The sequence below is a fragment of the Oryctolagus cuniculus genome, chromosome 20 (genome assembly GCF_964237555.1).
Source record: "Oryctolagus cuniculus chromosome 20, mOryCun1.1, whole genome shotgun sequence".
In the NCBI taxonomy this organism is placed as follows: domain Eukaryota; kingdom Metazoa; phylum Chordata; class Mammalia; order Lagomorpha; family Leporidae; genus Oryctolagus; species Oryctolagus cuniculus.
Genome location: NC_091451.1, coordinates 22,120,898 through 22,147,169, shown reverse-complemented (window position 1 = coordinate 22,147,169; position 26,272 = coordinate 22,120,898). Strand labels below are relative to the sequence as shown.

General features: G+C 48.7%; 2 protein-coding genes across 7 annotated transcripts in view; one reads left to right on the top strand and one right to left on the bottom strand.

Annotated features, from left to right (window-relative positions):
* Positions 1 to 25,723, bottom strand: part of GPATCH2L (G-patch domain containing 2 like) — a 54,542-nt gene extending 28,819 nt beyond the window's left edge. For all 6 annotated transcript variants that reach the window (XM_002719634.5, XM_017349462.3, XM_008272012.4 and 3 more), the window contains exons 1-4: positions 25,604 to 25,723; positions 22,550 to 23,222; positions 8,153 to 8,217; positions 1,159 to 1,335 (exon numbers count right to left, since the gene is read on the bottom strand). In XM_002719634.5, the coding sequence (XP_002719680.1) occupies positions 1,159 to 1,335; positions 8,153 to 8,217; positions 22,550 to 23,211 (904 nt within the window). In that variant the 5' untranslated portion in view covers positions 23,212 to 23,222; positions 25,604 to 25,723. The remainder of the gene's footprint in view (positions 1 to 1,158; positions 1,336 to 8,152; positions 8,218 to 22,549; positions 23,223 to 25,603) is intronic.
* LOC100358722 (small ribosomal subunit protein bS6m) lies at positions 3,434 to 3,811 on the top strand. Its single transcript, XM_008272009.4, is given in 3 exon segments — positions 3,434 to 3,568; positions 3,571 to 3,686; positions 3,688 to 3,811. Coding segments are annotated over 3 exon segments (375 nt in total).
* Positions 25,724 to 26,272: the final 549 nt, after the last annotated feature.

The window sequence follows — 26,272 nt, the reverse complement described above, 5'->3', positions numbered from 1 at the left end:
TATGTCAAAAACAGGTGAAAAGAGCCTGTTAAGAGGGTACCTGAAAAAAATCTGAGAAAACGGAATGAAAAGATAAATTTATTTTGGTGCAAAAAATTTTCTTTAGTACATGGTAGTTTTTTCACAATACTCATTCTCCATCAACTTCCGGAAGACCCCTTGGATAGCATAACCTCCTTTTTCCAGCTGTTGCCTGTGTTCTACATGTAGAAAAAACAATGGGGAGAATGCACACAGAAATACGGTCCATGAACTGTCTCCAGATCTGGGTTTGCAGTCTGCTCTAAGGCTCTTCCTGTTGCTCTTGTTCCCCTGTGTACAATGTAAGTGGTCCAGAGAGGACTCTCAGAAATGCTCACTGCCGTGTTCAGTGAGGGCCGATAAGTAGACAATGTGCAAGTCAAGCAACTGCTCTGCAAGGCCTCACACACCCCCAGCCCTGAAAACTCATCGAAACACAGCGCCACATAATGGGAGGTCACAGCTCCTGAGGATACCCTCATCACCAACCAAGCTCGACAGATACTGGAGAACGGACTGCCTGCTTGTTTACTAGCTACTGGGAATCCTAGAATCACAGATTTGCAGAGTTAAAAGCAAGCTCTCAGTCTCGTTCAACACCATATAGCTCAGTGAGGGCTCTGACACCTCAAGGAGAGCATCAGGGAGCAGCGCGGCTCGTCCGTCCTTCTCTGTCTAGGCTCCTCCCATCTCACTTTGCTACATCACAGGAGAAGGGAAAGTTGGTATCTGTGTAAAGATTTGCAATAACAGAATCACTTAAGTAGAATTATTTAAAGAAGTATTTCTAAAGCATCCATTTTAAGAAATGGGAGTTTACTAAAATCTGTTCTCTTCCAAACTCCTGTATTTCAAGTTCCCGTGGGCTCTGAATACCCCCATCAGTTTCAGAGCAGGATGGCGGCTGTGCTGTGACAACAGGGGGTGGCAACCTGAGAGTGTCCTGCCAACTATGTCCCCAGTCTCCAGGGATCGACTTAGGGAGGAATGAGACCCTGAGCTCTGAGAGTCACCTCTGAAGCCTCAGACGAGCTCCACGGTTCAGAGTCAACGGGTTCTTGGAATCCTGCCATGGCGCGATTCTTCTTCCCCAAGGGACACGTGACAGCGTGACGTGTGTCTCATCGCAGCACTCACCTCTCTGAGCCGGCCGAGAGGGCAGGAGGAATGTGGGGTCGGAAAGTTTATCCAGGCCGGAATCCATCCTTTCCACTTCGGAGCAATGATCAGCAGTCCACTTGGGCAGAAGGTTGGGGACGGTGAACCCTGGGACGCACTCTCCTTCATAGAACCAATCGCTCTGCTCATCGTCCCCTGGAGCCAAGAGACGACACCGTGTGCTGCAATGTTAACATGCTCCACGAGAAACCAAATGAGAGGGTAATTTCTCAGTGCTTTAAAATAAATCAAAGTACGAGAAAGGAGTTCTGGTCTTTCTTAACGATCTATATGACGATGAAAACTGGGATATCAAACTAGCTTCACAGGAAAGTCACACTGTGTTAGACTGGACTGCTTTGGTACTAAACACAAACACAGCTATCATTTACTATCATTTACCAGGGTTTGTGCTTAAAACCTATAAACACGTTATCTCTTCCAAGTCCTATATTAACTCCTACTTTTTTTTTTTTAAGATTTATTTATTTACTTGAAACTCACAGTTATAAAGAGAGAATAAGAGACAGAAAGAGATCTTCCATCCATTGGTTCACTCCCCAGCTAAACACAACAGTCAGCACTGGGCCAAGCTGCAGCCAGGAGGCAGGAGCCAGGAGCTAGGAGCTCACCTGGGTCTCCCACATGGATGGCAGGGGCCCAGACACTTGGGCCATCTTCTGTTGCTTTCCCAGGTGCATTAGCAGGAAGCTGGATCAGAAGTGGAGCAGCCGGGACTTGAACCGGCACTCATAAGGGATGCTGCATCACAAGCGGCAGCTTTACCCACTATGCCACAATGCCAGCTCCAAACTTCTAGTTACAATGGGGCAACTAAAGCCTGTGGAAACCAAGACCAAGTCAGTAAATAAGGAACCCAGGATTTGAACCCAGAGCCTGATCAACTCCAAAGCCTTAAGTCTATAGACAAAAATAAACTGCTCTTCCCCTACTGTTCTCTGGGGTCTAAATAAACTTACAGTTCAAAGCTCATAAATGTTTCTCAATTCAAAATTAGCTCTTCCTCTGAGATTTCTTGTTGTAGTCACATTTCTCATAACAGCTAAACAAAGGATATATGCTGTACTGCATTTCTACCTTGGTATCTCATTAATGGGAACAAAAAATCATCCTCACACGAGCAATTCAAGTAACCAGGAAAAAATTCACCACAGAAACAAACAATATAATTCCCCAAAGCTTTCCAGGAAGTTATACCACTTGCCCAAGGTCAAATTTTTCATTAATGTCAAAGTCACAGCTAATCCAATATATACAGGCCCTAGGTTCCAAGTTCTTTCTATTGACTACAATGATGACATTCCAGTTTCTGCTAGAGTTTATTCCTGCTTCCTGTCTGCTGCCCTCTTTTCAAAACGGCAAAGATGAAGTAAACTGTTAGGAAAACATCTAAAGAGTTTGTAAAGCATTCTTTCTTAATATATGCTGGATCCCAGAGAAGCTGCTCAGGGCACGCCTCAATCCATGGGTCTCAGCACCCAGGACGAAGGTCACTCTTGCATCCCTGGAGAGATCTCCGAACACCAGCGATACTGAAGTGATTCCAGGTGTCCCCTATGGAAACACACCACAAGCAGCAATCTTTCTACAGCAGTGGCTCTCAGCCTCTGTCCTGCATCAGAAGCACCAGGGAAGTTTATGAAAACACAGACTGCTGGCCCTATACCCTAAGTCTCTAACTCTGGCTGGTTTGGGCAAGACCAAAAATTTGCATTTCTAACAAGTTCCCTGGCAGTGCTAAGCTGGTCTAGGGACTACATTCTGAGAACCAATACTCCAAAAAGCATCCCATGAACCAGGTACATTGTAGGAATTAAAGATAGCCATTAGTGTACAATGATTAGTTTCTCTGAACTTTAATATATTCATTGCCTTCCTATCCACAAGCATTCCTTAAAGCCATTTATCGAAATAGAATATTAAGTTAGCTCATGCTTTTGGATGACAAATGACAGACTACAGTGGGATCTGGGGAGTTCTCAGCAGTCACTCAAGGTTTTTAATAACGCAGAGAGGGATTCACGGAACTAGAAGGGACCCTGTGAGTCATCTAGATCAGAAGCCTTCAACCTGCAGACACGTGGTGCAGGAGCTCCGTAAGAATGCTGCCAGGGCTTCCGCCGCCGGCGAGCTGTCTGGCCCAGGAGCCCTCAGGACCCCGCAGGTCCTGCCACCGCCCCCGTCCGCGTCTAGGGAGCCGGCTCAGGCCGAGCCGCGCACCGAGCGTTCGGGCATGCCCTGCTACGAGGTGGCTTTGATCCTGAGAGCCATGCAGCAGGCCGCTGCTCTGAAACGTACGATCCCAACCCTGATGGGCAGAGGCACGGCAGTGAGGAACCTGGAAAACCTGGGCGAGCACGCGCTTCCCCGCTTCCCCAGAGGATCTTCACCCACAGCCAGCGACACACTCGGGGCCGGTACTTCTCGGTGGATTTTTATGCACCAACAACTACTGTTGAAAGCATAAAGGAGTATTTGTCACGAGACTGATGTGATCAGACCGAATGTTGTAAAATATCCTTTGACTCAGGAAGTAAAACCATGTGAAGGAATTGTCCCTGTCCCACTTGAAGAGAAATTATATCCATATCCCACAAAGAGGAAGAAGTGAGAAGATCCATCAGTCTTAGGTTTCTATTTAATTCTCTTACACTGGGGCAGCCTGGGTGAGCAGTTCACAAGCGTGGCCTTTATCTAAGCATATGTGGCAGGTGCTGTTTGATTTTTTTCCAAGGTGTTTTTAACTCTCAGTCCCCTTTGCTGCAAGAACTGGGGGACCTGCTCGCTGAGGGCTGCGGTGCAACCTGTGGCCCTAGCAGATGAAGATCCTCCTTGATTTCGTTGTCATTAATGTACCTTCTACCTCAGCGAGGACTCTCTCCTTAACAACAGGAACACCAAAACACAAAACTACCTTGGATTGTGAGCAAGTCATTCAGGCTGTGTAGTCATGTAAAAATACACACTGAAGACCACTGTGTTAGGTGGGCAACCTTTGATGAGAGGAATAAACATGATTTTAAACCCCCCTCCCCCAAAACAATGCTGCCAGGGACTGGCGTTGTGGCACAGTGGGTTAAGCCACTTCCTGCAACACTGGCATCCCATATCAGAGTACTGGTTTGGGCCCTGGCTGCTCCACTTCGGATCCAGCTTCCTGGTAGTGTGCCTGAGAAGGCACAGAAGATCGTCAAAGTACTTGGGCCCCTGTCACACACATGGGAAACCCAGAAGGAGCTCCTGGCTCCTGGCTTCAGCCTGGCCCAAATTTGCAGCCACTTGGGGAGTGAACCCATGGATGGAAGATATTTTTCTGACACTTTGCTTTCAAATAAATAAATATTTTTTATTTAAGATTTATTTATTAGAAAGACAGGCTTACAGAGAGAGATTTTCCACCCATTGTTTCACTCCCCTAGTGGTCACAATGGCCATGGCTGGGCCAGGCTGAAGCCAGGAGCCAGGAGCTTCTTTTGGGTCTCCCATGTGGGTGCAGGGGTCTAAGCACTTGGGCCATCTTCCACTGTTTTCCCGGTGTATTAGCAGGAAGCTGGATTGGAAGTGAAGCAGACAGGAATCGAACTGGTACCCACATGGGATGTTGGCACTGCAGCCAGTGGCTAAACCCACTGTGCCACAATGCCAGCCTCATAAATAAATCTTAAAAAAAAAAAAAATGCTGCCAGAGAACAAGAAGATGTACGGATCAGGCTCCTGACCTCTGGCTCCCCAAGAATGTGGCTTTAACCAAAATAGGTCAGTTGTTTAATAATCTGAGATTCTGTGTACAAATCTGTTCGAGAAGAAAAGGGAGCGTTTTCTCCTTCTCTGAGTACTAACGAGGACACCAAGAGAAGACAGTGACCCTGCAGCCAGCTGGGAGTCCTTGCCCTTCCTAGAGCTGGAGCAGTCACAGAGCCCAGAGACAGAACCACGGTTACAGGAAGACTGCCTCACAGGAGATGTGGCCTCGGTAGAGGACCAAAACCGTGGCCAATCATCAACCCAACAGCGACAGAGCCAGGGAAAGCCACAGTCCAGTGTGGTAGATGGCATTACCTCCAAGTCCTCACTACCTCTCCATGACAGTCAACCACATCCTTCGGCCTTGGCCACTGGATGCTAAGAGCACACTTCCTAGTCTTGCTGACATTAGGCCTGGCCATATGACTGACTTAGGTAGTGGAACTATCTGATGCGATTCAAGCGAAGGCTTTAAACATGCATGGCTTGGCCCACTGGCATTGCTGTCCTCTGCCATAGGAAGCACACGACACCTCTCGCCATTCCTTCTTCAGCCCAGGTGCGCTAAATAAGATTTGCTGAGTAGATAGAAACTTAAATTGAGACTTGGAGACCAGCTAAGCTCAAGCAAGATCAGCTGAACCAAAGCTAACCTACAGCCAACAAATAAGAAATAAATGTGGTAAACCACTGAAATTTAGGGGCTATTGAACAGCATATCCCAATAAAACTTTACTAATACACCCAGTCTCAATCACCTCCATCCCTCCTATCTTCCACTATTGCCTCTGGTTGACCAAACTCAGCAAGCAACTGAGTGCAAGAAAACCCACTGCTGTAGGCCATAAATATATGCTGTAGGGGCCAAAGGAGAACTATCTTGGTGAATGATCAGCCACTCAAGGAAAGGTGAGCAAGAGACTTCAGGTCAAGAGAGCAAAGGCACAGAGGCAGGGAAGAGTACAGCTTTGTGCTGATGCTCTAAGCATCCAAACGCCAGCAGAATATGTGAAGTTGGGAAAGAGAAAAAGAGGGGGCCGGCGCTGTGGTGTAGCGGGTAAAGCCACCTCCTATAGTGCCAGCATCCCACATGGGCGCCGGTTTGAGTCCCGGCTGCTCCACTTCTGATCCAGCTCTCTGCTATGGCCTGGGAAAGCATTAGAAGATGGCCCAAGTCCTTGGGACCCTGTACCCGCGTGGGAGACCCAGAGGAAACTCCTGGCTCCTGGCTTGGGTTCAGCACAGGTCCAGCCATTATGGCCAGTTGGGGAGTGAACCAGCAGATGGAAGACCTCTCTCTCTCTCTAAAAAGAGAAGAGTTGGTGGTCACAGCATATCCTATAATCTTCCAGGCCAAACCTAAGAATTCCTCTTAGGACAGCCTTTCCAAAGGCCCAAAAACATAATCTGCTGTAGTAAATCCACACTTCTTATACCTCTGTGTAATCTATGCATCATAATCTTTAGGAAATATCTTATGATACTTTATAGCACAGCAGTAAAACAAAACAAAAGGCAAATATTAGTACCCCTGAATGATAAACACCAGGACACTCATGGAAAGACAACCAGACTCCCCTGGTGTGAGACAATAGAACAAGACCCTAGAGCCTACCTACCTACCTACCTACACACACACACACACACACACAGTCTCTAATGACACCAAATTCCCTCAGAACCAGACAGAAATGCACTCACAACAACCTCCATGGGGCAGGCGTCTGACACAGTGGTTAAGACACGGCTTGGGACACCCAGATCTCATATCAGAGTGCCTGGGCTCAAGTCCCTGCTCCACTCCTGATTCAAGCTCCCAGCTGATATGCACCCTGAGAGGCAGCAGGTGATGGCTCAAGTATTTCACTCCCTGCCACCCCTGTGGAAGACCCAGACAGAATCCCTAGATCCTGTTTTCAGCCTGGCCCGGTCCCAGCTATTGCAGGACCTTAGGGAGTGAAGCAGGAGATAGAAAATACTTTCTCTCTCTCTCTCTCCCCCTCCCTGCCTTTCAATAATATGATAAATCAAAAAAAATTTAAGAAAAGAATGTTTTTCCCCAGGAACATTTTTTAAAAAACTACCTCCATCATAATAGGAAGCTCAACAATTCCACAGGGATGAAAGGGTCTTCATTCCTACAGTGCTCACTTAAAGGGCAGGAGGTTAGCCCAGCAGTCGAGACCTGGTTAGGAGGCCTATGTCCCATACTGCAGCAACTCCGGCTGCTGATTCCAGCTTCCTGATGGTGTAGGCCCTCAGGGGCAGCAGTGACAGTTAAGTAACTGGGTTCCTGCCACTCACACGGCAGACCTGGACTGTGTTCCCAGCTCCCAGCTTCAGCCCCAGTTGGAGGGCATGTGGGCGGGCATCTGGGGCAAGAACTCCTCAGGTCTGGGGGCCTCCCTGAACCAACCTAGACACATGGTCACTGTGCTGCTTCTGTCCTCTCATCACCGAGCCCTTGGAGACAAGTTACTGGATTTCAGAACTAGAAAGAACTCTAGAGACCTACAAATCCCTTATTTAGATTAAGAAAATTACAGTCCAAGAAGACTACCTGAAATTCTTACTGGTACACAAGTCACGTGCCCTTAATTCAGCAAGGGTAAAGGACAGGAGTCTGGTAAGACCCCCTTATATCAAGGCCATGTTTCTAATTATTGTTCAGGTAGCAACAATAAAGAATTAGCCACTTACAGGTACTAGGCTTATTCACAGGGCTCCAACCCAAACTCCAGATACTTTGAGAAAGGAGGTTTCTCTTGAATGCTATAATCACTTACAAATAAGTTTATAAAAATAACTAAATTTCCGCTGCATGTAAATAAGAATGCCTTCACAGCCCAAAGAGGAGAATAACATGTGACGTCATTTCTTGGTTCTAATCAACAGGAACTTGCCAGAGTCCCAGCCTCAACACTAGCCTCCTAGACCCGCGACCCCCCAGCGTGAAGTTCCTGCACAAGCACTGCTTCCTGTTCCTGTGGAGGGGGCAAAGGTGCAGACTGCAGGCGCAACTCCAGATCTGTTTGACTTCTAGGAGTTCGGGAATTTGCAGTTTCAGTTCCCCGGGTGGACCTTGCCTGCCCTCACGTTTGAGAACCACTGCTGCAGACAATCATCAGAGTCCTGGCAAGTCACTCCTAACTTCATTAGAACTCCCCGCAAACACCGCACCCATGTCCGCAGGTGGGATCCAGGTTACCTTGCCGGCCTTCGTCATTGGTAAAGAGCCCGGTGTCGCTGCTGCTGCACACACTGCTCGTTTCACTGAAAAAGAGAGTAAAACACAAGACGGCCCATCAGCTCCAGTCAAAGACAGCGCCGTACATTCCTCTGCCTGCAGCTGGAACGATCCCAAGCTTCCTTAATTTCGTTCCATTCTATTAGCCAACCAGATAGGCAAAATTTCAGACTGAAGCCATGGGATAGATTCTATTCCCCACCCCCAACTCCAAACAAAAAGAAGTGCAGAAGTTAGGAGATTTCTAAAACTTTTACTTGTATTTCAAAATAATTCATTTATTTATATTTGTATTTGAGAGGCAAAAGACAGAGAAGAGGCAGAGAATTCCCATCTGCGGGTTCACTCCCCAGATGAAGCCAGGAGCCAGGAACTCAATCTGGGTCTCCTACAGGAGGGGCAGAGATCCAACCCCTGAGCCATCAGGTGCACCTCCGAGGGTGCACGTTAGCTGGAAGCTGCAACGACGGGCGGAGCCAGGACTTGCACCCAGGCACTGAGTGGCACCTCAACTGCGAGCTGAAAGCCCACTCCCAAAGTGCTGTTAAAACATCTAAAGCCAAGTCACATTGCTAGTTTAGCACTAGAAAGTTCTTTATTGAGGCATAGTCTCAATCAGGCTTGGTATGTCAAACAACACAAATTTACAAAAACTACGACTCAACTTTATTTGTAAATATGCCAGTTTTAAATGAGGCTTTCCAGCTTTAAAACATCCAGCATCTCTCAAGTTTTCCTTCTTCCAAAGCAGCAAACAAAAATGCATAAATAAACAAGGGTGCATGTATGACGCCGGGGTTCCTTGACGCCACTTCCGACACCCGCATCCCATGTTGGAGTGCCTGGTTCGAGTCTCAGCTCCTCCACTCTTGATCCTGCTCCTGATAACGCACTATTTGGAAGGCAGCAGATAACGGCTCAAGTACTTGAGTCCCTGCCCCCGCCATGAGAGCTCTGGACCAAGTGCCAGGCTCTGTTTCAGCCTAGCCTGGCTATAGCTATTTCAGTAATTTGGGGAGGGAACAGTAGACAGATGATCGCTGTCCATGTCTCTCTTTCTTTGCGTTTCAAATACCACCTCCCCCACACAAAAAAAGAAAAGAAAAAAATGTTTTCGGGGCCAGCGCTATGGTGCAGCGGGTTAAAGCCCTGGCCTGAAAGCATTGGCATCCCACATGGGTGCCGGTTCTAGTCCCGGCTGCTCCTCTTCCGATCCCGCTCTCTGCTATGGCCTGGGAAAGCAGTAGAAGATGGTCCCAGTCCTTGGGCCCCTGAACCCACGTGGGAGACCCAGAAGCAGCTCTGCCTCCTGGCTTCGGATCGGCGCAGCTCCGGCTGTTGCAGTCATCTGGGGAGTGAACCAGCGGATGGAAGACCTCTCTCTCTGTCTCTACCTCTCTCTGTAACTCTGTCTTTCAAATAAATAAAAAATAAATCTTGAAAAAAAATAAGAAAAAATGTCTTTCAAATATCTATAAACAGAAAAAAGGAATCTATATTCCCAAAGTCACACCTTCTCACACCTTCTAAATTTAATATCTTCTTTGACATTAAGTAGATATACACAACTCATTTTGGAAAAAGAAGCTAATGTTAAAAATATAAAAACAAACTCTATCTGAACTCACTGAAATGAAACTTTGGCCCTATGAACGGATTTTGCCTCTTATGTTGTTTTTTCTCCACCCACTCTCCATTAAATGGTTTAACTGGTTCGAGACTAGCAATGTCTCGATCAGGAACATCTGCTTCCAGGCTAGTCAACCTTGTTTTTCAACGGCTCTAGACGATGGGAGAAACTAAAGCGAGGAATAAACATTGCATCATCCTGCATAAGAAAAGAAGCGTGGAAAATGCTAATCTACATTCTCGATCAGCTCTCTGGAAATGTTCTGTATTTGACAACATCTCCATGTAACCTGCCAGCACTAAATCCTAAACTGTTAGATAAGTTAAGTAACAATGCTTTCTTCACTTCAGCCAGGCTCTGTCCTGACAAGAGCCAATAAAGCCTTTTTCCTTTGATTTTCTTCTGTATGCAGAAGAAATGGGAACACTCTCAGAGGATCACTGGAACAGCAACTCCCAGAACTGCACGCTGGGTTCTGCTGGATTCAGAAGCTTCAAAGGGCTCTGGAGTTAAACCAGGAGATGTCCTCGTGCAGGACTGCGTCCCTCCCGTGGAGGGTCAGGGACGGTGCCTGCTAAACTTAGTGGTGTTGGCTCTGTCTTTGCAGCAAAAGCTGAAGAACATGAGTGATCTCACTCCTGCGAGTCTTTCTCATTACTATTTTCTTCTTCTCATCTCACCTCAAGTATAAAGCAAGTGTTATATTTTTAAACTTCTCATAATATTAAGGAGAGCCACAAAGCACAGGAGGCCATAGGACACTCTACTCCACCATCATGTTGCACAATAGGTCTTCAAATGAAGCTGCATAATGTGTATTATGGAAAATAATGCATGGATTTCTTTTTTTTTTTTTTACACTAAGATAAACTTAACTTTTTTTTTTTATTTGAAAGACAGAGTTACAGAGAAAGGCAGAGAGAGAGAGAGAAAGGTCTTCCATCCGCTGGTTCACTCCCCAATTGGCCGCAACAGCTGGAGCTGCGCCAATCTGAAGCCAGGAGCTTCTTCCGGGTCTCCCACGTGGGTGCAGGGCCCAATAAATAAATCTTAAGAAACAAAATTAAGGGGCCGGCGCTGTGACGCAGCAGATTAACACCCTGGCCTGAAGTGCCGGCATCCTATATGGGCGCCGGTTCGAGACTCGGCTGCTCCACTTTCAATCCAGCTCTCTGCTATGGCTTGGGAAAGCAGTAGAAGATGGCCCAAATCTTTGGGCCCCTACACCCACATGGGAGATCTGGAAGAAGCTCCTGGCTCCAACTCCTGGCTTCGGATGAGCACAGCTCCAGCCATTGCGGTCATCTGGGGAGTGAACCATCGGATGGAAGACCCCTCTCTCTGTCTCTCTGCCTTTCCTCTCCCTGTGTAACTCTTTCAAATAAATTAAAAAAAAAAAATCTTAAAAAAATTAAATTAAGATAAGAACAGTTGCTTCTTCACAAGGCCTATCAATTCTTTTCTCCATCCATTTCCAGCTATCTGTAAACACTACCATGTAGAGGGTTTCCTTGGCCCCCCCTTTCTTTTTCTTTTTTAAAAATAGATTCCATTCTCTTCTCATACTCTAAATAAAGGGGCAAGTTCAAAGAATATCTGCTGGATCAAGAAAGGAGTGGTAAGCCATCACTCTACATTCCTATTGTTGTCTACAGCATTTCAGGTGAACATTTTTTAAATGATGTATTTATTTATTTATTTGAGAGGTAGAGTGACAGAAAGTGAGAAAGAGAGTGACAGCAAGTGTGAGAGAGAGAACTCCTATCTGCTGGTTCATTCCCCACATGCATGCAGCAGCTGGGGCTGGATCAGGCCAAAGCCAGAAGCCTGCAACTCCATCCAGGTCTCCCACGTGCATGGCAAAAACCCAAGCATCTGAGTCATCATCAGCTGCTTCCCAGGTGTGTTAGCAAGGAGCTGGATCAGAAGTGGAAAGCTGGGACTCAAACCTACACTCCCATATGGGATACAGGCGTCCCAAGCAACAGCTTAACCCGCTCTACCACAACACCTGCCCTAAGAATTGATACTCTTAAAAGAGTTTACACTGAACTTGCTTTCAGAGTTTCCTATATATAGTTAGTAGGAGCAATAACAATGTCATAGAAATGTCACCAGGATTTTAAGACTATGATCAAGGAAGATATGCATTTTTACAAAAGATTTATTGGGGCTGGTGCTGTGGCGCAGCGGGTTAATGCCCTGGCCTGAAGCACTGGCATCCCATATGGGCACCAGTTCGAGTCCCAGCTTCTCCACTTCCAATCCAGCTCTCTGCTATGGCCTGGGAAAGTAGAAGATGGCCCAAGTCCTTGGGCCCCTGCACCCACGTGGGAGACCAAGAAGAAGCTCCTGGCTCCTGGCTTCAGATTGGCACAGCTCTGGCGGTTGTGGCCAATTGGGTAGTGAACCATCAGATGGAAGACCTCTCTCTACCTCTCTTTCCTCTCTGTATAACTCTTTCAAATAAATCTTTAAAAAAAAAAAAAGATTTATTTATTTGAAAGACAGAGAGAGAGATCTTCCATCTGCTGGTTTACTCCCCAGTTGGTCTTAACAGCAAAGGCTGGGCCAGGGCCAAAGTCAGGAGCCAGGAGCGTCTTCCGGGTCTCCCATATGGGTGCAGGGGCCCAAGGAAAACTTAGGGCCCATCTTCCACTGCTTTCCCAAGTTTATTAGTAGGGAGCTGGACTGGAAGTGGAGCAGTCGGGTCTTGAAATGGCATTCACATGCGACGCAGGCACTGCCGGTGGTGGCCAAACCTTCACCTTGCACTGGCCCGAGACATATCTTTCATTAGAAAAAAAAAAATTCTACAAAGTATCATCACTCTAGCATTCTCTAGAAATGAACGTGATATTTGCTAATTCTATTTATTTCCTCAGAATAACTTGCAGTGTGAAAACGTAATCCTGTGAAAAACTATGAGCCATTTGCTGAGGAAGACCAATGTGGGAGTGTCACAGCGTGTTTGTACTTAAGCACTATGATGCAGCTTGCAAAGATCTGGGGGCAGGCATTCGGCCTAGTGGTTAAGAAGCCCATAGCCCACATCATCGTGGGCTCAATTCCAGCTCCAGCTCCTGACTCCAGCTTCCTGCTAAAGAATACCCCAGCAGACAATAGGTGATGGCTCCAAGTACTTGGGTCCCTGCCACCCAAGTGGATTGAGTCTCAGGTTCCCGGCTTCAGCCTGGCCCAGCTCCAGTTGATGTGGGCATTTGGGAAGTGAACTGGTAGGTGGGAGCTCTGTCTCACATAAATTTTTAAATTAAAAAAAAAAAAAAAAAAAAAAAAAAAAGAGCCTCTTATAAAGTGTAAGTAAATATAACCCCTTCCAAGTTACAGACCTAAGTTTTCCAGTCTCACAGACTTCACTCACTTCTGACTTAGAGATGGTAACTTAAAAAAAAAAAAAAAAAAAAAAAAAAAAAAAAAAAAAAAAAAAGAAAGAAAGAAAGGAGCCAGTGCTGTGGCTCACTTGGTTGATCCTCCGCCTGTCACGCTGGCATCCCATATGGGCACCGGGTTCTAGTCCCGGCTGTTCCTCTTCCACTCCAGCTCTCTGCTGTGGCCCAGGAAGACAGTGGAGGATGGCCCAAGTGCTTGGGCCCCTGCATCAGCATGGGAGACCAGGAAGAAGCACCTGGCTCCTGGCTTTGGATCGGATAGCTCTGGCTGTAGCGGCCATTTGTGGGGGTGAACCAACGGAAGGAAGACCTTTCTCTCTCTCTCTCTCTCTCTCACTGTCTAACTATATCTGTCAAATAAATAAATAAATATCAATGTAACAGTGACTTAGACAATGATAAGATATTAATTTAGGGACTGGCATTGTTGCATAGCAAGTAAAGGCACCTTCTGAAATGCAGGCATTCCAGTGCCAGTTCGAGTCCCAGTTGCTCCACTTCCGATCCAGCTCTCTGCTAATGCGCCTGGGAAAGCAGTAGAAGAAGTCCTAAGTGCTTAGACCCCTGCACCCACATGGGAGATCCAGAAGAAGCTCCTGGCTCCTAGCTTTGGCCTGGCTCAGCCCTGTCCGTTACGGCCATTTGAGAAGTGAGCCTGTGGATGGACGCTCTCTCTCTCTACCTTTCCGTAACTCTGACTTTCAAAAAATAAAAATTAAAAAAAGACGCTAATTTAGCTAACTCAATATAATATTCTGTTACAAACAAGCTCCACCTTTCAATAAAGACACTTTTAGTGCCTCTGCAGATCCCAAGTCTAGAAAGTCAAAGATGTCAAGTTCCTACACATTTTTTTCTTATTCCAAAACCTCCAAGGGTGTTTACAACTTTTTTGCTATAAGCTTTTACTAGGCCACGGGGGAAAGCCCCATTCTTCATTTTTATGAGAAAAAAATATGCTCCTACCTCTGTGCTGACCCTCCCTGTGGTCCTCTGAAGCCTGTATGATTCTCAAACAAAAGTACCGGGCGAAGCCCCCAGAGATGGCCGGGAGCACCGTCCCGTCTTCCCAAGGGCAGCAGCCTCCGCCTCTGCCTGCCCAGTCGCTCTGAACTCCTGCCCTGACAATCTGCAGGTCTGATCCGGAAGAGTGTGTAGACGCAGATCACCTGAGAATGTTTCTAACAGATTTTGAAGAAAATATACTAATCTGACAAATAATTACACGATTCAAAAAAGTGGGGAGAATAAAGAATCTCCAACAGAAAAGGCAGGAGAAAGGATTTTTCCCACTGCTCCCAACCTCTGCACATTCACGTGGTAAGCACTTGACACTATCCCACCAAAGATCAGGCACTGCTGTAACGAACACTACAACTAGCAAATGCTTCCAGCATAACTGGAACATGTGCACCTTACAAAAGACCACTAGTCCAGACTGGGAGAAGGATGTGAAGAGGTAAGCGAGAAGGCTCTCCACTGAAGAATATTCTGTGATGGGTAAGAGGTGAGGTAAGCCCAGAATTTAACCTTGGAACACTGAGAAAATCATCCCATTTCAGGAGCCAGAAAATGTCTCAAAAATATTCCTCTGAGAGTAAAAGTAGTTATAGTATATCACACTTCTCCCTCAATGTCTTTCGCTAAAGAACACTCCACACTTTATCAGCAGCATAGCCACCATTTTAAATAAGGCACAAACAAAATTAAATCCTGGATTTGGGATCAGCAGTTGAATTACCTATTATTCTTAATAATGCTAGAAAAACAAGTGAGCCACATCCAAGCGAAATAACAGAAGTGTAAAGAAAGTCCGCTTAAGCCAAGATTCTAAAGGTTAACCCTCAACATTTCATTCTGCAAATTTTCAAACACAAAAAGTTGAAACTCAACATTATAGTCAACACACTCCACCGCTTGGATTCTGCAAGTAATATTCTGCTTTGTTTTATTCCACATACATCCATCTAGAGGTTCTGTGTAACTAGAGACACGGGGTAGACCACAGGACTGGGCGTGGCATCACCGTCACAGAAGTATATTACCACCATGCGTGTCAGGCCCCGTAAAGCACTACTGAGGCCTCTTCAAGACGCACAGTGCCAGCAGAGCGTGGCAAACCTCGGTACCAACTCAGCAATGCTCTCATCCGAGATGCTCTCCTGTGCAAGCTCTGGGAGTGACCTGTTTGCCCTTTTGAGGCACCATTAAAGGCTACAGTTTTCAAATCCACAAAAACTTTTGTTTTAAAACTACCGTACTTTTATTCCATATAAAAGACGGTTTGGGCCTCATTAAGTTCTCTAAATTTGAACCTCATCCTTGTTGGCAAAGGCAAGTGAAGTAAAAACTCAATTTCAGTATGAGAAACACCAAGAGTAGTGGTTCTCAACTGGGGCAATTTTGCACCCCCACCCCGCCACCCCCTGCCAGGATTTGGCAATTCTGGGAACATTCCTTGTAGTCAAAACTTGAAGAGGGAAGGGAGGGCCGGTGAACTGCTGGCATCAGTGCACGGAGGCCCTGCAATGCACGCGCACGCCCACAACAGACTACTGTCCAGTCCAAAAGGTCAGTGGTGCAAGCTGAGGACCCTGATCTACAGCGATGAACAAACTCACCGGATGGAGGGGACAGGGCGTGCACTCAAGGAAACCTCGTACAAGAGGGGAGGAGCGCTCGCTGCACTCGCTGTAACTAGACTGAGCCCATCTTGGAGAGCAGAGGTCAACATCTCATAGAAGCAACGAGGCCACCACTTTCTTGCCAACCCCAGGGCTGGCCGCAGAGCAGGGATGCAGGGTGGCGGCCTCCAGGGCAGGCTCAGCACAGCAGGCCGACAGACAGCTCCTGCACATTCTCCAGTGCCTGCTCCCAGCCTCGCAGTGTGAGCAGCTCCTGGCAATCAGCCAATCGTTAAGTCCGCGTCTCTGCTCATGGGAGTCCGCAATGTTTTCCTAAGAGTTCTAGTAAGCAACTGAGGCTGTCTCTCAGCTGCCTTTTAAAATAAGAAGACAACGATGGGAGGTTGGCTGTGGTGGAAAAGAATCATGGAATCTCAGCGTGGCGAGGCTCCTAGGGGGCTTTCAGCTCCGCCCTGACTCTCCGGGAACTCGGGAAGAAATGGCAACCATGCGGGAATCCCACCCCCCCACACCCCCTACCCCCCCACCCCTGACCCAGAACTCATCGCCTGGTTAAACAGCGAACTGAACTTCATTTTTATAGACTTCTAACTTTCACACTGTTACATTTTATCTTGAGGCAATGTTTAACTCTCTGTACTTTCTTTTTAATTTTTTTAAGATTTTATTTTTATTTATTTGAAAGGCAGAGTGACAGAGAGGGAGAGATAAAAAGAGAGATCGCCCATCCTCTAATTCATTTCCCCAGTAGCTGCAACCACTGGGACTGGGCCAGGCTGAAGCTAGAAGCCAGGAATTACATCTGGGTCTCCCAGTGGGCAGCAGGGGCCCAAGGACTTGGGACATGTGCTGCTGCTTTTCCAGGCACATTAGCAGGGAGCTGGATCAGAAGTGGAGCAGCTAGGAGGTAAACCAGTGTCCACATGGGATGCCAGTATCACAGTCGGTGGCTTAACCCACTGTGCCACAATGCTGGCTCCTCCCTCTCTGTACTTTCCAGCCCTAAGTCCTACTTCCCTCCTCTGTAGCCACACAGAACAGCAGTAACAGTTCTTTCAAGAAACACAACAAAGGTGTCACAACCACCTCTCAGTCTTATTCGGCTGTTCCCTAAGGACATACCAGCAGAACTCTGAATAAATCTAAGCACACCAAGCTGGCCAGTCAACACCCTCAAATGCAACACTGGCAGACACACTCTGAGTCAGCTCCCTACCACACACATTTTCTCCATAGCCTCAGTAACCTCTGATTAATGACCTCCACTTGCAAAGGAGGCTACTTACCTTAACCATGAAATAATGAATGCTATTGATCCAACAAGCTACTGCTATAGAGTGTTATTGATCACCCAATCTTTGGTTAAAATGGTCCTCATTTAGCAATTTCACTGTCACAAACACCTGGAGCAAAGCACGCTCATAATTAAAGAGTTTGGGGGAGTTAAAGTGAGAGGTGATGGACAGAGATCTCGGCTCACCGCCATTTATTCCTGCTTCTGAGCTATTGTTTGTGTCAGAAGGGATATTGATTTTCTATAAAAATAAGAAAACAAGAGGCACCAAGGGGCCGCAGGAGGTCAGCTTGGGCTGCAGAAGGCGGGGGAGGCTTAGCACTCTGTCTCTGTCACTTGCCTTCCGAGAGAGGGGAGTATTTTCTTTCCTGGGAGATTAGCCTCTAATACATCACTTTAGGAGGCTCCTGAATGTGACTTCAGGCCATCAGCCGGCCAAGCCACTCGTGAAAGGAAAAAAGCTGAACCACGTATTCAAGGGGACAAATGATGTGTTAGTGAAAAACAGCAAAATTAGGCTATGGCTGCCTGGTTAATAGCTGCCCTACAGACAATCTGAATAAAGATCAACAGAAGGGAATCTGACCAAGAGTTGTTCTATTTTAAGATAGTCACAAACACACACACAGAAAAAAATATAACAGTTTGATTTTTATGTAAGCATTAAGAAAACTACTATATCATAGACACTTTCAGTTCCTCTTAATTCAGGAAGGATTGCTGGTGTAGAGTTGAAGGAAGAACAGAAAGAGAAAAGCAAAAAAAATTCTGGTTAAGCTTAAAACAACCTCATGTTTTGTTAGCAAGGAATAAATTTAAATGAATTAGAAATAAAGCTAATTGACACACTCATTTTCAAATCTGAAACATCTAATACTGCTTTAGAAAAACAAGAATCTACCCACTGACTAAGCTTGCGCCAAGCCTAATGATCAAGTCCATCTTAAGAACTTCACAGAATGGGGAGACCAGGAGAGGCACCTGGCTCCTGCCTTCGGATCAGCGCGGTGCGCCGGCCACAGCACACCAGCCGTGGTGGCCATTGGAGGGTGAACCAACGGCAAAGGAAGACCTTTCTCTCTGTCTCTCTCTCTCTCACTGCCCACTCTGCCTGTCAAAAAAAAAAAAAAAAAAAAGAACTTCACAGAATGGATCACTGCTCCAACAATCCTCCTCAACACCACTGACTAAAAAGTAGATTTCTACACTTTGGCCTACATTTGAATAAACTGTGGCACACCCAAACAGGGTGATGAAAGAATAGTCAAGAGAATAGTCAAGAGAATTTTTTTTTTTTAAGATTTATTTATTTGGCAGGCAAAGTTACAGAAAGAGAAAGAGAGTCAGACAGAGACAGAGATCTTCCATTTGCTGGTTCAATCCCCAAATGCCACAATGGTTGGGGCTGGGCCAGGCCAAAGCCTTCTGGGTTTCCCACATGTGTGACAGAGGGCCCACTTGGGCCCTCTTCTGCTGCTTTCCCAGGCCATTAGCAGGGAGCTGGACCAGAAGTGGAGCAGCCGGGACTCAAACCGGCACCCAAATGGGATACTGGTAGTGCAAGTGATAGCTTAACCTGCCGTGCCACAGTGCTGGCCCCAAGAACTCTTAAAAGTATTTCTTTTAAGGCAGAAAAAAAAAAAAAAAAAAAAGTGGGAACATTTTGACAGAATCAACTCATTAAGTCGGTATAATACCTAAATCACAAACTATGATCAACTTACACTCTAATACTAGCCCTGCTTATAACGAATGCATAATAGTCGACAACAACTTAAAAACTGAAAGATCTGGGTTTGGCCTTCGTCATGTGGATAAGATGTCGCCTGGGGCACTGATATCCATGTCAGAGTGCCTGGGTTCAGGTCTTGGCTCCTCTCCCAGTTCCAGCTTCCTGCTAATATGCACCCGGGGAGGCAGTAGGTGATGGCTCCATGCCACTCCTGCGGGACAACTGATGGAACTCCTGGCCCCTAGGCATTTGGGGAATAAACCAGCAGTGGAAATGCTCTCTTGCTCTGTCTGTTGCGACCTCTCAGATACATTAAATAAAGACTGGTTTAAAGAAAATTAAAATCTTTTAATTCCACTTTCCTTTTGAAGACAGGTTAAACATAAAATGCAAAGAATAAGAAAGAATCACCCCATGCTCCCCATAGAACAGCTCGGACTAAGGAGGGAAAACACAACGCATCTTTGTAACTAGCAACGAACCAAGGCAAAAATTTACAACTCCTAATATTCAGAAGACTTAAAGATGTTTCTCATTCCATGTCTCCTACTGTTCTACCCATTACTCCCTCATGGCTGCAAGGACTTTGAAATCCAGCATAGAAAGAACTCGAACAAGGGAGCTAGCCTGAACAAGGAAACAAGTCTCCTGAAAGTGAAGACCAGGAACTCCGTGAGAATCCCTGCCGACTGTGGTGCAGCCAGGCTCTCAGACTTCCTTCAGTTAGGACGTCTTCCACCGCAGCCCGACTACAGCGTGCAGTAGATGCATCTATCCCGGGGCTGTACTGAGGCTACCACCCTAGCCAGGGTCCATCTCTTCACACAATTACGTCAGAGTTCAACAAGAAATTCTAGGAAAGAGTCCTATACATGCTATCATCCCAACAGGCTTTTTTTTTTTTTTTTTGACAGGCAGAGTGGACAGTGAGAGAGAGAGACAGAGAGAAAGGTCTTCCTTTGCCGTTGGTGCACCCCCCAATGGCCGCCACAGCCAGCGTGCTGCAGCCGGCGCACCGCGCTGATCTGAAGGCAGGAGCCAGGTGCTTCTCCTGCTCTCCCATGGGGTGCAGGGCCCAAGCACCTGGCCATCCTCCACTGCACTCCCTGGCCACAGCAGAGAGCTGGCCTGGAAGAGGGGCAACCGGGACAGAATCCAGTGCCCCGACTGGGACTAGAACCCAGTGTGCTGGCGCTGCAAGGCGGAGGATTAGCCTAGTGAGCCGCGGCGCCGGCCTCCAACAGGCTATTTTTAAAAGCATCATTTTCAACAATGAGAAGACTGCTACGTGGTTTATATGCTCAACGTGAAAACAAACTTGAATGCTTTAAGAAAGGGTTTCGGTATTGGGAAGGGCGGGAGAGATGCCTGGTGCAGCAGTTATGTCGCCACTTGGGACACCCAGTTCCCCTGTCAGAGTGCCCGGGGTCAATTCCCGGCTCCACTTCTGATCCAGCACACCCTGAGAAGCAGCAATGATGGTTCAAGGACTTGGGTCCCTGCCCCCAACGTGGGAAACCCAAATTGAGTTCCAGGGCTCCTGGCTTTGGCCTGGCCCCGCGCCAGCTGTTGTGGACATTTGGGGAAACACCTAGCTGATGGAAGATCTCTGGCTGCCTTTCAAATAAAAAAATAAGTAATTTTTTAAAAATATGTATTTATTTACTTGAAAGTCAGTGTTACAGAAAGAGAAGGAGAGATAAAGAGACAGAGAGATCTTCTATCCATTGGTTCACTCCCCAGATGGCCACAATGGCCAGGTCTGAGTCAGGTCAACGCCAGCTCATCTTGTTCTCCCACGTGGGTGGCAGGCCAACGCTTGAGACATCCTCCACGGCTTTCCCAGGCCATTTGCAGGGAGCTGGATGGGAAGTGGAGAAGCCAGGACATGAACTGGCACCAGATGGGGTGCGGCATTGCAGGTGGCAATTTATCTGCTATACCACAATGCCAGCCCCCCAATAAATAATTTAAAAAGTTTTTTAAATACATTGTGAAAGGCTACACATTGACTAAGCATTTCTTTCATGAGGAGGGGAAAACAGTTTTAAAATCCAAAAAGATAAACATACAGATTGGGTAAAAAAGCCTTACAAAGAATTAGGCATTAGAGGAAAATTAGCAAAGCCAAGCCTATGTCAATATAGTAGAACAGATTGGCAAATACAAAGCAAGAAAAGTAAACACTGATTTAAAAGCCATCCACAAAGGTGCAGGTATGCAGACCTAAACAGCCTCTCGCCCTGACACAGCCTCACCTCAGAGAACCTGAGATTTATGTCTTTGTTTTACACTGAACTTCCCAAGAAGCAAAGTCCTAAGAAAGGTCATATGCTCCACAGTCACGAAAGTGAGAGAGAAAAGATCAGAGAAGAGGCAGACTCACGGGGCAGCAAAGCATGCTGGTTAAACAGCAAAGCATGCTGGTCAAACAAAGCGTGCTGATGAAGGCTCTGCATCGGGACCAGGCTTGCTTCTCAGTTTGGGCCCTGGGTGATCATGGGCAAATCATGTAACCTCTCTGCACCTCAGTTTCCTGTTCTATAGAATACAAGTCGTAGTGCCTACGACCCAGCGGAATTCTGAGCACTGCAGAACATAGGCCAAGCGTGTAGCCCGTGCCCGACATACAGGTAGTGCTCAATGAGTCCTAACTAATAGTAACAATGACAGAACCCAGCAGTTCTCAAGCAGGAGTAGGCAACCCACCTGGGGAGCATCCCTGGAAGCATGGGGGTGACACAAACAAGAGGCGTGGGAAGGATGTGGCGGGGCTAAATGTCCCGCAAGGCTCAGGAAGAAGTGCCCCACCTAAAAGACCACCAGCATCCTCCCTGAGACGTGGACAGCAAGGAGGAAGAGCGACCATCTTACAGCATCGGGTGGGGGGCGGGTGCCGCGGTCCCAGGACTAGCTAAGAGGTGAAAGACAGAAAGCAAAAATGACACTGACATTTTAAACACGCCCTCAACAGTGGCCCGCCTTCCTGACTTACTCTTATTTGGTGTAAGACCAACGGCAGGCAGTGCTGTTGTTTTCAAAATCCGTCATGGGTGCAGAAAACCTGAATGCTAGTCACAGAAAAGATAAACTCAGTACGGCCCAAGCAGGAGCAGCAGAGAGACTCACAGCTCAAGGGCATCTGTGGCCATGGTTCTCAGTGGGAAAGGCCGTGCACAGGGAACACTGAGAACCCCCCACACACGTGCACAGGGAACACTGAGAACCCCCCACACACACGTGCACAGGGAACACGGAGAACCCCCCACACACACGTGCTCAGCTACACACCAGCATCTGCTCAGGCCCTGCTTCTAAAGAATAAGGTACACGCATGAACCCCGCGGCAGGGGTGGCAGCAGACTGCTTTCTTCAAATAGAACCCTCGGCTATGTATTTGAGGTATATATTTTGCATCATTTTTAGAAACCTATTTTTCTCTTCTATGTAGCCTTCTTGAAATAAGGAAATCAAGACTCATGAATAGCACTTTAAACAGCTATCGTTAAACTACTGATTGATTCAAAGCAAGCCAGAGTCAACGCAAGCCTGGCTGGCTTGAAAGAAAATGGCATTCATCACGAGACTGTGGGTTGGCGCTCTAGGTAGTCACCCAGGACCATCTTTGACTGTAAGGGAGAGCTCACCATTCCGACATGTTCTCATCAGAGCCCTGCTTCTGCTCGTCGGCGTCACACTCCATCCTCTCCTTCCTGCCTGTCTTGCCCAGGAAAGTCCTGGTTTCTGCTGATTCACACAAGCCGTGGCCCGAGGAGGCCCAGGGAGTGTTCTCCTTGCAGCGGGACAGACGCTGCTTCTTGGCAGACTTGAACCTGCAGCCTCTCTCATAGCTCCAGTCCGACACCTTCAGCTTCTGCTGCAGACTGGCAGCCACCTCGGACGTCACCCGCTTCACCTTCCGGCGCCGCCGGAGGGGTCGGCAAGGCGCGTTTTCAGTAAAGGAGTCAGACTCGTGCCAAGAGTGCTGCTTACTCTTCACAATGGCATTGAGCGCCGGGTGCCGTTTGGCCACCGTGGTGTCATCAGAGTCGCTGAAAGTGGTGACCGGGGCCACTTCTCGACAGTCCTTGATGGCCTCATCCAGGCTCGACTCGGAGGCCTCGCTGAAGCAGCAGGCGTGCTCCGCCAGGTGCGTGAAGTCAGACCGGCGCTTCCGGCCCCGGCGCCTCCGGAGCTGCCGCCTCTGCTGCCGCGGGCTCAGGGCCATCTCCTCCCACAGCTCGCCAAGCTTATTCTGCTCAGAGGTCTGCTCTAAGGCGGAGGCTAAGTCATGTACCAGCTCATCCATGAGGGCCACATCTGCAAAAGGAAGTTCAAAAAAAAAGCCTGACTCGGGTCCACTGTGTTCAAGTAATTTTTTAAGACAGATGGCAGAACTGCAGAATCCTACAGAAAATATAAAGTCCCCTGGCTACACTTTTTTTTTTTTTTTTTTGACAGGCAGAGTGGACAGTGAGAGAGAGACAGAGAGAAAGGTCTTTCTTTGCCATTGGTTCACCCTCCAATGGCCGCTGCGGCCGGTGCACCGCGCTGATCCGATGCCAGAAGCCAGGTGCTTCTCCTGGTCTCCCATGCCGGTGCAGGGCCCAAGTACTTGGGCCATCCTCCACTGCACTCCCTGGCCACAGCAGAGAGCTGGCCTGGAAGAGGGGCAACCGGGACAGAATCCGGCGCCCCGAGCGGGACTAGAACCCAGTGTGCCAGCGCTGCAGGCGGAGGATTAGCCTATTGAGCCGCGGCGCTGGCCCCCTGGCTACACTTATCTTTCAAACCACCCATGTTCCCTTAAGTCACTAAAACAGGTATCCAGTCCGTGTTAAATGCCCGTATTTAGCCCTTGTGAAAGGGCTGAAGTCAGGAGTTGTTAAGCACAAAAGCTCAAACGCTCATCAGATGTCAACTGGAATCTTAACAAAACCAGGCAAATAAACTCAGAATAGATCGGGCCTATTTTCCCCCAAACTTGTCACTGAATTATCTGATAATGCCTCATCAGACAGAAAATCACACAGCTGCTGAGCTGGGCAAACACAGGGCAGAATCCAGTCTCCCGGGGGGAGAACGGCTGAAGGGCCATCCTGCGGTCTGGGTCCCTGCTGAGAACGCACAGGGCAGGGAAGGGCAAGGCAACTTGGGGGCAACGGCGGCTTGCGGTTTTAGGGACCCGAGTTTGTACTCAGAATGGGCAAGAGACCAAGCTTCATCCATCCTGACCTGGTACCGCGGGCAACCTGGAAGCTACTAGGTCTGGAACTGCACTGGACATGTCACGTGTGTCTGAGTAACTGGCAACGTTTAAGCTGCTCACCCCAGCCTTCAGAAAACAAGTGATCATCCTAAGTATGTGTTTTGGTGCCGCACCGCCTTGCAAAACCAGAGTACAACTATGCTGAAATGACAGGGCTGAGAATCGCTGAACTTTCTGGCTAACTCCTTTCCCAAGTTCCAATTTTGCTACTCATGCTCACCAAACTCTCACACTTCCTGAGTCACCTGAGACACCACAGGGAACACAAACAATTTTCCAAAACTCTTCTTTTAAAGGGAAATGTCTAATATAATCTGTGCAACACCTAATTAAATATACATTAAATTAGCACCTTTCCCCTAACCCTCGTTAAGCCCAAAGACCCTACTTGGGGCTTAACCCTGCGGCGTCGCGGGCAGCCTGCGTTTCCCCTCTCGAAGCTGGTATCTTGCACAAGGCTCTCTAAAACCCTTTCCCCTGGCCTCTGCGCTCCAAGGCAGGAAAGCGGAGGTGCCACCTCTGTGAGAGCAAAGGCAACACCGAGGTCCAAAACCACCAGCGAGTCCCAAAGCCACACGCATCACAAGCCCACATCCTCCAGAGCAGTAACAGGTGACGGGAGGAGGAGAGGCAACGCACCCCTGCAACCGCAAGAAGCCGCTGGGCAGAGAACGCCTAAGCCCACCGCCCCCATAAAGAACGCCTGCTTTAGAACTCGGGCAGGCAGAACTGCACAAACTTGCACGTGGAACCAAGTCACCAAACACCCGCCAGTCCAGTGCCTGCCGGCACAGCATCCTCTCCTGCCTCCAAGGCTGCGATCCAAGCAGGGGGTGAGGGGAGGACCCTGGGGCGCCCGCACGCCAGGCACCGGTGCAGCACGCAGCCCACTAGAGGGTGAGGCTGTGTGAGTCACGCCCGGGGAAGCGGCGGAAGCGGGGAGGAGTGGGGGGGACAGCGAGGAGGCGCGGCGGGCGCTGGGCGCAGGACCCGGGTGCGGCGAGCGGGGGCTCACCAGGGGCGGGGGCTCAGCTGCCAAAGAGCAAGTCGTGGCGACCGAGCGCCCTCCGCGATCGGGGGCGCAACGCTGCCACACAGGTGAGGACAATCGTGTTTCCAGGGACCCTCACCACGCCCCGGCCAGTCGCTGAGGGCGAGGGCGATCACAGCTCAGGGCACCGCGCGCCCACGCTGCCGCCAAGGGAGGCAGACAGCAGCGGGGAGAGGAGGCGGCGGTCGCCCCGGGGGTGGCCCGCTGCTCATCATCAGGGATGGGGGCCCTGGGCCCTGAAGAGCAAGGCCCCGCCACCCTAGCCCCAGCCTCCGGCCGCTGCAGCCCCAGAACGCCCTGAACCTTTCAGACTCCAGCCCCGATCCCCTCTGGCGTTGGCCCCCTGGACCCCGACCCTCTCCTCCCGCTCCTCCCCCTCACCGGCTGCCGCAGCCGCCTCCAATGGCCACCGCTTTTTGGGCCGAGTCTCCCCGCCAGGGTTTCCCTCTCTGATCTCATTTCCGGTCTGGGCCGGAGGGGTGGGGCGGCGGCGGGGTGGAAGGCGCTGGCTGCGCGGGAGGGCCCGCCCGACCCGGCGCTTCCGCCCTGAGGCCGCGCCCACTTCCGCCCCACCGTGGGCGGGGCCACGGAGCAGCTGGGACGCCGGGAAGGGCGAGGAATAGCGGCACTAGTAGGGTCTCCGAGCCCAGGAGACCCCGAGCGCGGTCCTCCCCTCCCTTGGGGGCGTCAGGAAGTTGGGCGCTGCGAAGCTGAGAACTGGATCTTGATTCTTTGAGTGTTGGTACTGCCCAAAAGGAGTAGTTTTTGCATTGAGTTACTCAAAGCATTAAAAATACACCTGCCTTGGGAAACTAAACAGGTGAAATGTTATGACTGTTGGAAGGAAAGAAGTAGTCGTGGGCTCATACTCTAGATGACTGGAGGAGTGAGTGAGTGGCGAGGAAGGGTCTCCCACAGAAGAATCCTGCATAGTCTGTGGAGATGCCGCACCCGGAAGCCTCACCCCCAACTTACAGAGTCTGTGCACAGGGATTTCTTCCAAAGACAACAGTGTGGAAAGGGGGAGAATGAGTACCCTCACAGTGGGGG